This window comes from Mirounga leonina, unplaced genomic scaffold, assembly GCF_011800145.1.
Source record: "Mirounga leonina isolate KUSES-001 unplaced genomic scaffold, KU_Mleo_1.0 Mir_200, whole genome shotgun sequence".
Lineage (NCBI taxonomy): Eukaryota > Metazoa > Chordata > Mammalia > Carnivora > Phocidae > Mirounga > Mirounga leonina.
In genome coordinates this window covers 5,544,121-5,561,290 of record NW_023270503.1, presented here as the reverse complement: position 1 = coordinate 5,561,290, position 17,170 = coordinate 5,544,121, and the positions used below count along the sequence as shown (strand labels likewise).

The window sequence follows — 17,170 nt, the reverse complement described above, 5'->3', positions numbered from 1 at the left end:
TGAGGTGCGCCCGTGTAAGACACAGCCAAGGCCCCTCAGGCAAGCCTAGCTTCCTCACCCCCCCATTACAGGTCTACAGGTGTGCACAAAATTCCACAGGCCGCCCATACCTGGTGGCCATTTCAAGAAGTGAGCCCTGTGTGAGGTGAACCCCTGTGTGGTCCGTTCAGTGTGAGGTGTGCCCCCTGTGATGTGAGGCCCGTGTGAGGAGCGCCCTGGGTGAGATGATCCCCGTGTGGCCAAGCTAGTATATCCCTCTGTGGGGGATTTGGGTCCAGGTTGCACCACCCACCAGTCCCCAACTCTGTAGAACGGAGTTGCTTTCCCTACAAACACCCCTGCACACATACAATGTGGTTAAAATAAAGTGCATTTCATATAAATATCTCCATCAAGCAGTCATACGGGGAAGGCCCAACTGGCCCTTGAGAGAAGACCGGGGTTTGTTTTTTTTTAAATACAGAGTTATTATAAATAACTGTACACAGGGTGGTTAAATACAGGGTAGCACGACAGCGCCTCCTCCTGGTCACTCAGAGTGGTGCAGTCAGAAGAATGTTCCATCCTTTTCACCCACCAGCTGGGCCTGGCACTGCCGATTAAGTCTTCAAGGGACCTGGGAAGGCCCAACTTTCCATTATCCGGGAAGGGTGGGCTCACGGGAGACAAGAGGTTCCACTCAGTCCAGGCTGCTACTCGTAGCGGGTCAAGTATCAGGTTTGGTGGGGAAGGAGACATGAGGCTCGGGGATATAATTTCCTTCCATCTCCCCAGGCCCTGTGACCTCAGATAATCGAGAGTTGGCTCCATCAGTAAGTTCTGTGGCAGCAACTTTAACTTCTCCCGTGGGCTGCTGGAACTCTGGGATCGCTGGGCTGCCTTGCTGCCCCATCTTTTTTCACCTCATAGGGAAACACAGAGCCAAAGATATCCTCATGATAGCGCTTCTGGCTCTTTAAGGGAAAAACAGAACCAGGGTGTCAGCTCTGCTGATCCAGCCACCTCTCATTCATCAGGTCCAGGCCAGGACGAGCCCTGGGGCTCCCCCAGCTTCCTTATCCCACCTACACTCATGAGCCATCTGCCTTCACGACTGTCATGCTTAGAGTTTAATTGAATCCCACTAGACTAACTCCCATCAGCACCTGTGCTGCCGTGAACTGCCTGAACAGCTCCCCAAGCCTGCCTCGTACCTTTCCCCCAAGATGCTCCAGGAAATGGGGGCTCTGAGATAAATACGTTTGGAAAATGCTGCATACTTTCTCCCAGTCTTGAGGAGTCACGATGCACGGTAGCATGTTAGAGGCTCTGAGGAGTCTTGTCACCAAGCAACGTGTTGCCTTTGTTTAACTGAACAACCAGACCAGGAGAGATGGGCAGGCCTTCTAAGAGCCCATCTAGCTCGGACTTCTGGCCACCTCTAGGCTTCCCTTGAGGTTCAGGCCTATCCTGAGCCTGACTCCCCTAGGCCTGACTTTCCTGGTCCTGGCTCCCCCCCTCTCCCGTGGCCTTGAGCCGCATCCCTAGCCTGCACACCAGCTGCCATACCTTAAGCTGGAAAAAATAGTCTTCCACCTGCTCCTCACTCAGGCTCAGCTTGGCAGCCACCAGGAGCTTCAGGGTATGGGCCACATCCCGGGCCATACGCACATCCCCACAGACATAAAGGTGGCCATGCTCCTCATGGAGCACACGGAGCACCTCGCTGGCCAGCCGCTGCTGCAGGATGTCTTGAACATAGACCTGAAACCAGAGGAGATGGTGGGTCCAGGTCCCAGCTGCCCGGGGTGAAGCCTGCAGTCAGGTCTGCTGGCCAGGAGGAGGCAGCGAGGGGCACGATGGGCTGCCCGGCGAGGAACCTCCCAGCCAGAACCTTCTCCCGGGATCAGGCTCAGGATGAGGGGCACTGGCATCCTGCCCAGCTCAGGGCCGGGCTGGGGCTCAAGAGATGAACGTTGGCCACCGCCCCGCCCTCAGGAAGCTGACCATTCAGTGAGGCTCCTGCATTGACTTCGAATTCATCATGCTTCAAAGAGGCATCTGTCAACTCACTTCCCCTGCCCAGGCTCTGAGGCCCACCTGCGTACACCCCAGAACTGGAGCCTCTCCATGCAGACCATTTGTGGAACCCCCAGGGTAATTCAGAGCAGGGCACAGAGCGCTGGGCTCCCCAATTACACAGAAGTCTAGGAGCCTCTGCTCTTGTTCCCCACAAGATGCCCAGCAACCCCAGCACTGGACACAAAACACTGGGTCTGGGAGGAGCCCAGATAGAACAAATTCCCAAGGCCTGAGGCGAGCGTCTATCCTGACTCCCCACGTTCATGGGGCTAAGTGCCCCCGAGGGCAGCAGGGACCATCAGCGGGGCGTGGTGGTGCCCAGACCACGTCATCCCAGGCAGGTGTGTATCCCAGGCGAGGGCTTTCAGCCAGCTGGGCACTGGGACTAACCCACCGTGTGACCCTGTTTAGTCCTCAATGTCTCAGGGCCCGTCTCTTCTCCTGGCAGAGTGAATGCATTCCTGTGACGGGTGTGGAACTGTGTTAGAGCTCAGATGCAGGCTCGGAGAGCAAGGGGCTTGTGGGGAGCGGGAGCGCCCACCAGTCTGGGCTTATAATGCTCCACCCACTGCACAGGCAGCTGCCGTATTTACCTTGGGCTGGCCAGGCAGGCGAGAATAGGCTGTGTGCACCTCATGCAGCACTCCATTCTGGGCCATCTCCAACATCTCCTCCCGATACAGGTGGTCCTCATCTGGGCGGCGGCACCCGAACACCAGGGTCATGCGGCCGGCCTGGAGCCCTGCAAGACCCAGCGGGCTGCAGTTCCCAGGGTGGCCACCAGAGGGCAAGGTATGGGTCAAGGCCTGCCCTGCCTGACAGACCGCTGACTTGAATTCTCATTTCCTGCCCGCAAATCTAGTATTGTCCTCCCCTTTACAGATGAGGAAACTGAGGCCCAGGGCATTCAGATCATTTGTCCACACAGGCTGAGGCAAATGAGAGAGTGGGCAGTGGCACAACCCCAGGAAGGCCCCAGGGAGATGCCAGGGAACCTCCTAACTGTACCTTTGTGCTTGGTGTCATGGAGCCGCTGCTGCCAGAAACCACGGAAGGGGGCAATGCCTGTGCCAGGTCCGATGAGGATGCAAGGATGGGAGGGGTCCTCGGGGAGCTGGAAGTTGCCGGCACTGAAGGGGACAGATGGAGAGGCTCAGTCCTCAGACACCCTGAGATGGATGCACACGCTGGACAGGGGCTGGGGAGCTGGGGGTGCAGTGGGGCGGGGGGGGTAGTGTGGTGGGGGTGGAGAAGACAACGAGCTCAAATTTGATTTCCCAAGTCCTGGAGGCTGCTTCATTTCCCCTGTCCAGGCACACCCTCACCTCGTCGTGGGCTCCTTTTGGAAAAAGGCTGAACCTCGTTGTACTCTGGGGCCCCCCCACCGCTGTCCTCTCTGTCCCTACTGGAGTCCTGGCCATGCTCTATTGCCAGGGGATAGAATGGAGAGGCCCAGTGTGACCCCAGCACCTTCTTCAAGGGCCCAGATTCCTCCCTTTCAAACCAGAACTCCCAGGGGCCAGTGGTGCCACAATGGACAGAGTGGAGAGGGTGCTTACCTTCTCAGGAAGCAGGGTACTGGGTCTTGGGGCTTCAGGCTGCTGAGCCATGTGCTACAGACACCATGGTGCAAGGGACCTTGGCCATCTGCAAGGACAACACAGACTTGACCAACATCATCCCCCACCCTCCCCATCCCAGAGGGTGAATTGTCCCAGAGGCTCCCCCCAGACCAATGAGACTCCTGGGAGTGTCCACTCAGGCTCCCTGTGGGCTTTAGGGAGGGCACAATTCTTCTCCCTGTTCTGCAGTCCACCCTCTATGCAGCCAGAGCTGGGGAAAGCTGCAAGGTGCGTCGAGAGTGGGCCAGCTTCTCCTTCTGCCACTCCAAAAACAGTCTCAGAGAAGGAATGTGTACAAGGTCACTCAGGTAGCAGTAAAATCAGATGACAGCTCAGCTTCCCTGACTCCTACTCTAATGCTCCTTCCAAGAGTTTCCCCAGGGACCCTCGCAGCCCACCACTCAGCTCTGATGGCAGTCAGTGCGCCACCGTCTTCATGAGGTAAAGCCCTTGCTGGTAGGAACTCTGAGTGATGGACAGCCTCCTGAGCACTCTGGTCTGCTCTGACACCCTTCCTCCCTGGGGGCCCCTCCTGGGCCTGTGGAAACCCCCACTTGCTCCAGGTTACATTCCCTTCCCAAAGCCCAGCATTTAAAGCTATCCCAACCAACCTGAGAAGTCCCTTTTTCCCTCTGAATGGGATCTGGCTCTCACAAGATGTACCCACCTCCCCTCTCGCTGTCTGAGCACTGAGACTTGACCTGGGAAGATGTTCTCCAGCAGAGCAGGCAAAGTCTGCCCATCGTCTAAAAACTGCATGACCATGCTGTGCATCCAGCTTTGCCAACCCAGGCAATGCTCAGTTACAGAGGGCAGGACAAGGGCATGGTTCATTCAGTGCAGTAGCCAAGTCCAAGTAGACAAGGTTTTGGACCTCCCAGTCTGTGTTAGCCCATCCCCTAACCTCTGCCCTCATAGCACCCTGTGCTTCTTAGCACCCACATCATGACAACTGTCTATTTCGATGAGTCTCTCTTCGCTACCCCCTCTAGACAGGAAGCTCCACGAGGTCAGAAGCTACATGTGCCGTGTTTCCACGCCCACCATCGTGGCAAGCATAGAGAGATATGAAAAAACCCATCGCTGAGTGAGTGAGCAATCAAGGCCTCATCAACTCTGCACCCAGGCTAGACTATCAGGTATACTAAGAATCACTGGGCTCCCACTAAGTATTAGGTGCTTTCTCCATGTGATCTCATTACATTGTCCCAGCGGTAGTAGGACCACAGAGTGAAGCAGGATGGACCCAGCAGTCAGACTGTGTGGGTTGGAATCCCAGGTCTCTACTTGCTCACGGTGCAACTCTGGGGCTTAACCTCTTTGTGTCTTAGCTTCCTCACCTGTAAAATGCAAACAGTACCCATCTCATGGGGTTACCGCTAATACATATATACAGAGGGTTTGCTTGGAACCTGGTTCATAGTAATCTCTGCCACACACCTGCTACTGCTATTAACACTCTGGGAGGTGGGTTTTTTTTTTAAGATTTTATTTATTTATGTGACAGAGAGAGACACAGCGAGAGAGGGAACGCAAGCAGGGGGAGTGGGAGAGGGAGAAGCAGGCTTCCCGCGGAGCAGGGAGCCCGATGCGGGGCTCGATGCCAGGACCCTGGGACCATGACCTGAGCGGAAGGCAGACGCTTAACGACTGAGCCACCCAGGCGCCCCTGGGAGGTGGGTTTTTAACTGACAAGGAGACCACAGCTCAGAGATGTTGAACTGCTGCCCAGTAAGTAGCAGAGTTGGACTCTGCTCCAAAGTCTCTGCCAAGCCTTACCTCGGGTGCGGTACGCGAGCACAGCCACCGTGAGGTGGACCTCCGTGGGTGTGCGGTCCCTGGAGGAGCTGATGGAGTAGTACCGGGGTTTCAGAATAGGGAGCTGGGAGAGTAGGAAGCCAGCAGACACCCGCAGGGATGGGAACTCCTCTAGCACCTCCAGGAATGTGGGGCTGTTGGTGAACTTCCACTTGTTGTATTCTGAGGGCTGAAAGCCAAGAGCAGTGTGAGTGACTCAAGGCACGTGCTCACACGGAGGCAGGAGGCTGTCACAATCCAGCATTCGTTCATTCATTCACACGATGGTTCCAACCAACACGTCCTAGAGCCAGGTGCTGTCCAGGGTGCTGGAGAGAAAAGGGTGCCTTTCCTGGAAGCACTCAGGCCCGTGAGTAGCATTTATCTAATTCGTGTGCTCAGAACTCCACCGTCAGCCACTGGTGGGCAGGAGTCAAATCTTTATTATAATCTAATTTTGGACAGGGCTTTGGAATTATACAGACCTGGGTTCGAATCTTGACTGGGTGCCCTTACTAGCTGTGGGATCTTGTCCCAATCCCTTAAAATTTGTGACGTGAGGATAGCGTCACCTCCCTCATGGGAACGTCATGAGAACGAAATGAGAGCATGTGTGCAGAGTTAATACACTGCAGCCACAGGATAACGGCTGGAATCAAGATAATTAGTGAGAAAGATGATGGCAATGATGCCATCCAGTGCCTTTTGCAAAAGCATGGGCCTAGAAAGTTGCCAGTGAGTTAATGCATCCTCTCGTGTCCACGTCTCCATTCATCCTCACCATCCATCCTCCAGCACTTCCTAAGTTCCATGCTTATGCCAGGTCTGGGGAATACACAAAGACAAGACACAGTGGCTCTCCTTTTCTAGGTAATTTCTAACAAAGTATGCTTTGGTAGCATCCTGCAGACACTCAGAAAAGTTCAGTTCACTCAACACAACTGTGTCCTAGAGATGGTATGGGAGAGGACACTGATTTCCCACCAGCTTTGACAAGTCTCGCTTTGAGAAGCTGGGTCGGATTCCGCCTTGGAGGTTAAAGACCAGCTCTGGGTTCTAGCTCCCCCTGACTCTGGGACCCTGCCCTTCCTTCACCCACTGGCCCAACCTTCACCTGGCACAGGGTCTTCAGCCTCTGCCTCTCAGCCTCTTCCGTGGCCAGGTGTGCCAGCCTTCGGAGCAGCACCTGGGTAGGGGGGGTGGTGATGTCCAGGAAGTAGGTGAGGGCCTGGCTGAGTGAGCACGGGGGCAGCCGCTTGTCTCTGACCCAATAGCTTCCTGGACAGGGAAAAAAAGGAGTCAGAATGACAAAAAGGCCCTATTTCAGTTTCCTGAAGGGTAATGAGGCCTCTGGGGAAGACACCCTCCACCCTACAGCTGCAGGGGAGAGACATTGACTTTCTAGCTCCAGGAACTGTGAAAGTGTTCATGTGCCCAGAGGTAGGGCTGCCAGGGAGGGCCGATCAACAGCCCTCCAAAGGGCACCCAAGTTGACATGATCCTGGAAAATCAACTATGCACAAGAGTTCAGTCCCCCTCTGGTTCACCCATAGGTGAACTACAGACTCACAGTGACTAAATTCACCAAAGACTGATACACACCCCAGAGGCCAGTTATTCATTTAGAGAAAAGCCCATGACTACAGTCCCCTGGGGCTATACCAACAGGTACTGGGTGAGCAGCAGATCAGCCCGAAGTGTCAAGTCCCAGGGAGTCCCAAGAGTCAGTATGCAGGGTGGTCACAGTGTGGACCCTGGAGCCAGCAGACATGGGTTTGAACTCTGGTTCCTCACTTAACAGCTAGGTGATTAAACCCTCTGAGCCTTGGGTTCTCTCTCTGTAAAACGGATGTGATAACAAAACCTGTCCCCCTGGGTTTGTATGAGCATTGAACAGAATGGTGTATATATAATAGTACAGTGTCTGGTACACACATGCTCAATAAACATTAGGTAAAAATATTACTATCACGTTATTTCATCCAGACCCAAGGTCTGAATGAACCACATCTGTCTTCCTACAGTCACAAGGCCATCTCTGTCTCCTCGCTCACATTTCTCCGGACAGTGGGAGACAATGCTGTACTTTGCTTCTCTGACCCCCACTTTCCTAATGTGGCCACTCTCTTTAGGGGTACACATTCTTTGGAGGCAAGATTATCACTAAGGCTAGAGAGCTATTCCTATGGGCTGGGAGGCTCATGATGGCTGATTTCGTTAGCTTATCTCTCCTAGTACCTATCGCCACTGTGCTGTGCTCCCCACATAGATTGGGCCTCACCATAGCCCGGGAAGGGGGTGCTCCAGGCCCCCCCAGGACAGCATCTTTTCCCAAGTGAGGATGGCCAGGAGGAGTCTCACTCTCCTGGTCACCCACAGTGTGCCCCTGCCCACTGGCCAAGTGAGGTGGGGATAAATAAGACCCTCAGTGGGTGAGGTTAGAATACCTGGAACATGCAAGGGGGTTATGCACTTTGGAATCCAAGGAGACTCCCCCTTCTCTGAGCTTCTGGACAAATGTTCATTAGCCTGTAGGAAATGGACATTCCTCCATTCCTGCATTTATTTGGTGCCAGGAATTGTGGTGAAGGTTGCATGTGCATCTACTCATTTGGTCTTTACTACAACCTTATGAGGAAGGCTCTCTTATCTCCATTTTAGAGACAAAGAAATAAAGCTTCGAGAGGTTGACTTATAGGCCCAAGGTCACGCAGCTTGTAATGCTAGTCCCTGATGGCTCAGGGACTCTAACCTTCAAAGCGCAGCATTTTTACACTGTTCCCACATCTCTCCATTATGTCATCAGGCAAAGTGCACACACATGTTTATTGTGGGGCCTGAAGAGACAAAGCCTATAAAATGCTAGTATCTAGTAATTACCCAATGAATACCAGCGGCTACTATGATGATGATGATGATGATGATGAAGAAGAATACTCTTGCCTATCTGTCTCCTGTACTAGGTAGTGAGCTTTCTGAGTGTGGACACTGAGTCTCATTCATTTTTGTAGCCCAGGACCTGCCTAGTATATAGATGCGACCAACTAGTTAAAATTTTGATGCAAAAATAAATGAATCCATCCATTAACAAAAAAGTGGCTGAGTGAGCAAAAGAATGAAGGGAAAGAGACTCCCCAGCCTCTGGGGTTGGGGAGAGCCCCAAAGAAGCATCCCTTCTGTTGGCCAAATCGCATCAGCGTGGGCTTGGTGGTCCCCCCACTCAGCAGGAAGGATAGGGTTAGGAGCCCACAGCACAGGGATGGGACCAGCCCATCAGCGGAGTGGGGGGGCTGCCGGGGTGGGGAGAGGGGGGTGGGATGCTAGGGCCACCATGCAGAGGTCTTACCACTCTCACTGAGCGTCTCCAGGTGCACAGGTTGGTGGGGTGCAGGGCCATCTACCACTCGCTCCAAGATGCCTCGCACCAGGGCTGGCTGGTTGCCCGGGCAAACCCCGAGGTGCTCTCCGGGCATGTAGCTCAGCCCGCAGCTGTCCTCCCAGGAAAGCTCCACCAGGAGGGTGGTGCGGCTGGAGAAGGGAAAAAGAAGCCTCTGGTGACGCCACCAGGATTTCCTCCCGAGCTCCCTGATGGGCGGGCCGACTTCCCCAGGAAATGTGCCCTCTTTTCATTTTCCTTCTCAGTTCGGTGAGCACGGGTCGGGTCGGGTTGCTGGCATCCCCTGGAGCTAGGGTGCTCAAGAGGGCCTGGTGCCCACTGGGCCTGGGGTTTCTCTGTGGGGAGAGGGTGGGCAGCCCCCTCCCTGGGCAGTACTCCCGAGCCCACCTGGGCTTGACCACACCCTCCACCTAAAGAGAGCATCCCCCTTGGAGATCTGTGGGCATTAGAACAAACACTTCCTTGTCCCCAGCACAAATCTGGCTCTTATTAGAACAAAGCCCAGTTTTCCTAATGAATGGGGGAGGACAGCACAGACAAACAAAACCAACAGGGAATTCCTAACACTCGTTTCTCCTGACGGGGAAATGTCCTTCCCTGCTAAAAATTTTCTTGGAAGTTCTTAAGAAAGAGCCAAATGGTTTGAGTTTCTCTTTGCCCACCCTCCACCTTTGGTGAAAGGGTTTAGTGACAAAGGATGGGTAGTAAAGCAGGTGCCTAGTTCTTAAGCTGGAAAACTGGCCCACGGTTAATGGAGACCAGACCTAAAGGCACCAGAGATCACAGGGGTTACCGGCCAAGTCGGTCCTACCCATGACATCATGGCTAATGCCAGTGCACACTTCTCTCCTTTCAAAGACTGACTTGCTCTGGTCTTTCCTTCATTATATTAAACCTGTGGGACATCACCCCTACCTGGACTGGGGACTCTGTAGATTCCGTTGTGATTTGAGCCTCAGGGTGAACACGTTCTTGGCGTGCATACTGCTGAGGGCTGTGGGGGACAGAGAGGATGAAATGGCAGAGTGGCTCTTAAGCATTGGTGGGGGTCAGCCTCCCCGAGTCTGAGTCAGTTATGCCTGGACACTACCCCTGGGGTGTCCCGCTGTGATGGTGGGATAGAGTTTTCTTTTGCTGTTTCCCTGCCATGTTTCCAAATCACAAATAAAGACACTTGGTCTAACAGGGGTGTTTGTGCTGCTGCTAGGTGAGGAGGGGGAATGCATTAGGTGCCCAAAGAGGGGCATTTCTAGGCCATCCCCATGGCCTGGCATCTGTGGGAGAGCATAGTTGAACTTGGGGGTACCCTAAACACGCAGAAAGCTACACAACTCCTGTACTCATGGTACAAGAAAAGAGGAATCGTGGAGGCCCAGTGTCCAGAAGCCACCGTCGAGCAGCCTGGGATTGCCTCCACAAGATGTTTTTTACAATACTTGGCTGCTGTCAGAGCTGGACGGCTGGGGCTCAAATCCCAGCCTGGCCACATGCTAGCAACCTGCTTCACCTCCCCAAGCTTTCGTTTCTTTGTGCCCCCCCCCCCTTTTTAGGTATTCTTTGCACCCAGCATGGAACTCAAACTCACGACCCAGAGATCAAGAGTAGGATGCCCCCACCAGCTGAGCCAGCCAGGCGCCCAGGTCCTTGGGCCCTTCTTGCAAGATGAATGTCAGGGCTTGCTTAGAGTGGGCGGGCGAGGAGCGCAGCCCAGTGCCTGGCACACAGGAGGCCGTCAGTCGGTGCTGGCTCCCCTTTCTTCTACCACCCACCCGGGGCTTCCTCCTGAAACAGCCTCCCTCAGAGATGAAGCAAGCTCTCCTGCCTCGCACCCCAGCAGGCTCTCAGATCCAACAAGAGAGAGTGCCTGGCAGCCCTAGGCCAGCTGCCTCTGTTCAGAGGGTCCTAGTGGTCTCCTCGACCACAGACTCAGGGCGCAGAGACCTCCACCCCGGCAGGAAGGGCCCATGCAGCGCGACGCATAAGGTACCTTTGTTGAGGTCCAGAGGCCGCGAGTCCTGCACGAGCCTGTAGTGGTGTGGGTCCCAGGTCACATTGCAGGTGTAGAGCTTGGGGATCTGAATGCTGTGTTTGCCTCGCACATTGAACATCTCACAGGCCGCCTGGAAGAAGAGGGAGCAGACCGATGTTAACCACGGTCACTGTCATCCTCAACGACATCATCCCCATCAATGGGGCCACCATTTTGTAGGTCCTTACAAATTGGTGAAGTGCTTCCTATAATTACTAAGCACGTGGGTCAGACTGGGCCGCTGTGAGGACTCAAAGAGGTGGCCGGGCTCGGCACACAGTTGCTACTACTGTTCCATGGATGTTAATATTGACAGTATCTCACTTTACCCACATGCCCACCCCCTGAGGTTGGATAACTCCCATGCTCCTGGTGTGGAGTCACATGCAGGCGGTGTGGGCCTGGCAACCAGGTCTGCCCCGACTCAAGCTGGTGCTTTAAGTACCACTGCTGGGTGAAATGCTCTGCTTACACGAGGAGTTTGTTTGTTTTTCTTTAAGATTTTATTTATTTGAGAGAGAGAGAGAGAGCTAGTGCAGGGAGGGGCAGAGGGAGAGAGAGAATCCCAAGCAGATGCCCTGCTGAGCACAGAGCCCGAAATGGGGCTCAATCCCATGACCCTGAGATCATGACCTGAGCTGAAATCCAGAGTTGGACACTTAACTGACTGAGCGACCCAGGTGCCCCAATAAGGAGTTCTTTAAATCAGGGGCATCAGGCCACAGGCAGCGAAGCCCTACTGAGATTCTGACACAGGTCCAGAGACTCCACTGCATGGTCCCTGTCCCCAGGCTCTCTGTGGCTGGGAGACTGAAACAAGGCAAAGTCATCGAGGGGTGACCTGGGTAATCAGAGGGGGAAAGATCTTAAACCAAAGTTCCTGGAGGATGGGAGGTGTCTCAGCCCTCTTCTCCTACCCAGGGATGCATGCTTCAAGTGGAGTTCTGGGGGAGCTGAGGGAGAGCAGCAGTGACCTGAGCCCTCAGGCTACACCTAGGACCGTGCCTGTAGGACCAGGCGGGGGTCAGGCTACCCAGGATGCCCAGCACAGAAGTCCTGGACAGGAATGGGCTGTGGCCTCCCTGTCCCTGCTGAGGGGGCAGCTCCAGCTAAGAACTGACCTTGAAGGTTTGCACGGCCCAGCTGCGGAAGGCTTCCTCCTGTCCACTGAGCTCGTCCCCCTCCCCTGTTGGGGCGAGCTGAGAGGCCCCCAGATGGGACAGCTTCTGGTCGATGTCATGAGCAAAGGCACAGAACTGAGGGTACATGCTGGAGCCGAGGCCGAACACAGCATACCTGCCCGAGGAGGACACACACATGGAGACTGGAGTGAGCTCACCCCTGCAAGCATCACGTAGCATGACCGGCCTGTAAACCAGCCTCAGACACCCCCACTCCAGCTGGGCACAGGACCAGGCACGCCATCTTCAGGTCCTCTCCAGCTCCCAAGCCACAATTGTCACCAACTCCCGTGACCAATCCCATGCTCAGCTTGCAGACCTATGAGAGGGACTTAGTTTCCCCGGTTTGACCCTTGACACACTCTGAGGACAGGCTCTCATTGTGCCTGGACATCTTGGACGAGACCCCCCCCCCCTTACACACAACCAGTACCCTCCCTGGAACCCAGGTCCCAGAACCCTTAGGTCCATAAGGCAGGGCTTGGACAAGTGCGAGTGGGGAAAAGCCTTACCTGAACTTGTTGGTAAGCTCTTTCAGCATGAAGAGAGATTTTTTCAGTTTCTAGAAAGAGAGAGAACCACTGAGTTCTCAGGACAAGATTCATAAAAGCACTGCTTTTACTTTTCTTCTTGTGGCCCACTTCAAAACTGGCCACATCGGTCAGAAGAAGGTTCAGGATCCACAAACGGAAGTCAGTTTATGTGTGGGGCCAACTGGCTGGGGCTCAAGGACCAGTTCAGCCTTAGTAACTCATGTGGGCCTGTAGCCCCGAATAGCCCAGCCCCATCCAGCTCTGGTAGAGAGAGGGCCCGGCATCTCCAGGGGATCTCCTAATGGAGCGTAAGCCTCTTTTCCTGTTTGGAACCTGGTAAGAATGACAACTGGTCCCGTACTCTCTAAGATAACCCTGATTTCCAAGGAACTCAAGATAATTTTAGGTGAAATATGGAACAGTGTCAAATCATATGGTAAGACAGTATTCTCTTTTTTGTAATTTTTTTTTAGTTATTCCTGTTTCTATAATTATTATCGTCTTTACGAAAACTAGGGAGAGTCTCAGCTTGGAGCTACTGGAGCCCGAAGACCTCTAATACTCGGCCATTGCTCATTTTAAAAAAACAAAGCAAGCCATGCTCAGGCAACAGTGTCTAGCAAAAATTCAAGAACTGTGGCTTTCATTGGATTTATTTTTTGTCGGCTTTCCATCTGTGGGGATGATACAAAGTTTCCCTTACACATTAATTTCTGAGTTTAAAAAAGGTGGGTCAACTTACTTAAAAATATAAAGTATGTCCTAGGAAAGGGGTCACATACATATGGTGATAATTACAAAGAAGGCAGCCAAATGCTGGGGCTAGGGCAGCCCAGAGTGATCTGAGCACTTACTTCCAAATGTCCTCCGTAGGACATGCTGAATCACCCAGATCCTTTCCTTGGCCCCCTCGGGCCCTAGCAACCCCGACCACTGGGACCCAGGCCACCCACCTCTCCATTGCCGGGGGAGTCTCCATTCCCAAACGTGCTGGTCACCACCAGAAGCAGCTGCTCCTCCTCCAGATGACTCAGCTTGTACTCGTCCATGCAGAGGACCTGCAGGGCCCCAAAGGAGGACATCAGCCCTCCATGCCGTCCCCAGACACCCTGTGCTTCCCTTCCCCCACCCAGGCCAGAAGCCCCCCTCATCATCTGTTTCCCCCAGGCCCCGCCCACGCCCAGCACAAGCGTGGCACAGAGGTGGGTGCTCCACGAATCCCCGTCAAATAAACCCACGTGAACACCTCGCTCCCCATCCTCCGGCCCCACACAAGCCCCACCACCAGCACATCCACAAGCCAGGGAGGGCTCGCCTCCAAAACCCTGCAGGCCCCCAGTCAAAACGCTCCCACTGCTATTTTGAATTCTGAAGTGTGTGGATGTGTTTTCCACAAAAATGAGATGAGCGCGTTACAAAAATGACGATCCTTTAATGCCTCGGGGATCCGAATGCTTCGCCTGAAGCTAATCTCAGGTGACAAGTGTCACCGCTTCCCTGTTCGACGCACACCCATGTGACGTGGGAGGTCTCCAAGAAGGATAAAATCCAACACTGACAGAATGAATGAGTCACCCTCTGGGGTTCTGTTTTATTTTCTATTCATTCTTTGCCCCCTTCACGTTTAGCACTGTGCCCTGTAGGGAAGGTGTTGAGTAAATAGGAATAAAATCCATCTACAGGAGCTCACGGATGTTGCGACTTGGGTTAGGAGAGCATTTCTCAAACTGTGTTCCCTGGAACACCATGGAAAAGTTGTGTGCTATGTAAATTTGGGAGTCCCTGGACACACACCTATCCTTCTGTCACAAATTTACAATGTACGATCAGCACATCCAAGGCTCTGGGACATTCAGGAGCAGAGCAACCATTTTAACTTTTGCCAACTTGTCTGTACGCAGGCAGAGAAAAAAGGCCCATGTCCAGCTGAGCCGGCTACCTTGGGGTTGAAGGCACAGCTGAACAAGGCCCCCAGGTCCCGGGCCAGCATTTCAGACTTTCCTGTCTCCGTCGCAAAGAGGATTGTGGCCCTGACTCGGGACGCCATGGTCCTGCGCATCAGCATGGAGGCGAAGAGCACAGCTCTGTGTGGACAGACAGACAGACACTGTGCTGACTCAACCTTCCAGAGGAACATGGGGGCCCCAGGAGAACAGGAGAGGGACAGTGTTTAAAGTGTGGCAGGATGAGGGAAAGGAATGCACGTTTCTTACCAGCTACTGACCCTGACCCATGGCCCTTCACCTCCCTTCACCCGCTCAACCCACTACTCAGCCCCTGGGGAGAATGGAGGACAGGGAAGGTTGGGCCAATGGCGGCAGGTGATCCCCCTTGGCATCTGGACCCCTGTGAACCATCCTCCATAAAGATCTCCATGTCTCTTGGTTCCCGGCCCGTCGAGGCCGAGAAGGGCAGCGCCTGGAAGGAAGGGCTGACGTTCAGGCCTCAGCACCAGCCGCTCCCACTTACTTAACCAAGACTTTGAACGGAATCTTTCTTCTCTGGGGTCTCCGCTTCTCGTCCTGCCAGGTGTGGGTTTTCCAGGCCTCCACCTTCAGACAGGAAGGCACACGTATATGAGGGCAGGTGGGCCCTGGCTCGGCTCTGGTGTGGGGATGCGAGGAAGATAGAGGACCCTTCGTGCCCTCTGTGAGGCGGGGCTCCCTGAATGCCCCACTGGGGAGGACTGGGGCTCTGTCTCCCTCGGAGCTACAGCCCCAGTGGCCAGCTTAGAGCCTGCCCACACCGGGGGGTCTGCTGGCTTATTCTCCATTAGTGTCCCCCCAGAAGGAAGAGGCCCCACTTCGCTTCCAGTTTTAGTGTCTAATTACTAGGCAGGTCATATGATGTAGAGTCCAAACCGGGTTCCTCCTTTGAGAGGAAAAGGAGGTGCTACCACAGCAGCTACAAACTGTCCCCAGCAAACAGTCACCCTGATCTGCTACTTAGCATCTTAAAGTAAGGAAGCTCTTCCCCAAATCAAACCAAAGTCCTTTTTTGACAAAAAATGAACTGGTTTCAACAGGTAACGGTGATAAAGTGCATTCTAGGTTGGGCATCCACCAGTTTGTGGGATCCTCCTATCGTGGAGCTAATAATGCTCATCGCTTTTAGAGATGAGAACAGCAGGGCTCACGTGGGTGAAAAGACCCACCCAAGATCCTACAGTTAGGAAGTGGCAGAGTCGCCTACAGGCGTCTCTGACCCGGGAGCCAAGCTCTTCACCATGATGGGCTCTGACTCTCTACAGGTGGGGGTAATGGTGGTCAGCCTCAGAAGTGTAAGCCCCAGCAAAGCAATGGGCCCCTGAAGGTAGAATAAAAGGTCTTTCCTGAAGTCCCACTCTCTGTGGGAACAAACGCTGCTCAGCATCTGTGACTACAGCCTGAAAAGCAGAGGGCTCTGCATCCCCGACCCCTCCCCGTGGGTCCTGCACGAGTGAGCATACACATGTGTGCATTTGTGCACACGCACGCTCATGCACGCGCACACACCTACAGACACACTCTCTCTACCCCTGAGCTCCCAAGACAGACAGGAGAGGAAAGCCCTGCCTTACCTGGTAGTAGTAGAAAGGGGACAGGACATAGTTTAACATCTCCTGGTGGAACACAGGAGTGATGCTCCCAGAAATCGGGGGGACCAGCCAAATCCAGTCAGCCGGGCAGCCCCCTCGGGAGCGGTACTCGTTCTGCATGTACTTCATGAAGGACTCTGCAGCTGAGTGGTGGTCCATGATGGTCACATTCTGCTTCTGAATTAGAAGGAGGCAAAGAGGGGGGGGGTTGAGGCAAGGGATGGGGGAGTCAGGAGCACGGTCGGTTGGCTGCAGGGTTCCCAAGATGGAAAGGCCGGGCACTCAGTAAAATGGGACAGCCATTGCCCCTGGGTACCTCCTTGCTGCTAAAAATAAATGCCCAAGTGGAAGACACTTTCGGAGCCTCCTAAGGAGCCCCAGAAATCACCATAGCCATGGTGGGCCCACAGGTCACATGGTGGCCCCCCCTCGGCCCTCTAGGGACAGTGTCAGTTCTCAGGCCACACCTATAAGTCTCCCCCAACTCCCAACAAATGGCTCCCTCTGGATGCTGATAAATACAATCACGGAGTCTTCTTGCCACTTGTTAGTAGAGAGTTCCAGAAGTCACTTCTCTGAGAATGTGGCTCTCCCAGCCAAGAAGGAACTAGACATCTCTGGAGAGGACTGAGTGTTGGGGGAAACCATAGTGTACGGAAGACAAATCACCACCATGTCCCACATCCTAAAATTAAAAGCCAAGGGGTCTAAGCCTTCCTGGAATGACCTAACAGAGGCAGCCACACCCCTCACTGTCTGGGGCAACTCATCGAGTCAAGAGACATTTGTTTAATGTCATGATTCAAACCGTGGCCTCTTATTGGCCGTATGACCTTGAGCTATTAGCTGCTGAACCTCATTAAGCCTTGAAAGCACAGGACATGCGCAGTAAGCGTTAGCTGCCATCCTTACTTCTGTCTGCTAGGGCAGTGCGTCAGGCACAGGTATTACAGAGGTGAACGCAAGGCCCCTT

The 17,170-nt window shown here is 54.0% G+C and overlaps 1 protein-coding gene across 1 annotated transcript in view; it reads right to left on the bottom strand.

Moving 5' to 3' along the window:
• Positions 1-352: 352 nt before the first annotated feature.
• NOS2 (nitric oxide synthase 2) overlaps positions 353-17,170 on the bottom strand; it is a 32,422-nt gene continuing 15,604 nt past the window's right edge. The window contains exons 11-26 of the mRNA XM_035027746.1: positions 16,180-16,374; positions 15,090-15,172; positions 14,560-14,704; positions 13,574-13,678; positions 12,600-12,649; positions 12,028-12,202; positions 10,865-10,997; positions 9,793-9,871; positions 8,827-9,008; positions 6,595-6,758; positions 5,463-5,670; positions 3,621-3,708; positions 3,070-3,191; positions 2,655-2,803; positions 1,549-1,743; positions 353-953 (exon numbers count right to left, since the gene is read on the bottom strand). Coding sequence (XP_034883637.1) covers positions 834-953; positions 1,549-1,743; positions 2,655-2,803; positions 3,070-3,191; positions 3,621-3,708; positions 5,463-5,670; positions 6,595-6,758; positions 8,827-9,008; positions 9,793-9,871; positions 10,865-10,997; positions 12,028-12,202; positions 12,600-12,649; positions 13,574-13,678; positions 14,560-14,704; positions 15,090-15,172; positions 16,180-16,374 — 2,193 coding nt within the window. The 3' untranslated portion in view covers positions 353-833. The remainder of the gene's footprint in view (positions 954-1,548; positions 1,744-2,654; positions 2,804-3,069; positions 3,192-3,620; positions 3,709-5,462; positions 5,671-6,594; positions 6,759-8,826; positions 9,009-9,792; positions 9,872-10,864; positions 10,998-12,027; positions 12,203-12,599; positions 12,650-13,573; positions 13,679-14,559; positions 14,705-15,089; positions 15,173-16,179; positions 16,375-17,170) is intronic.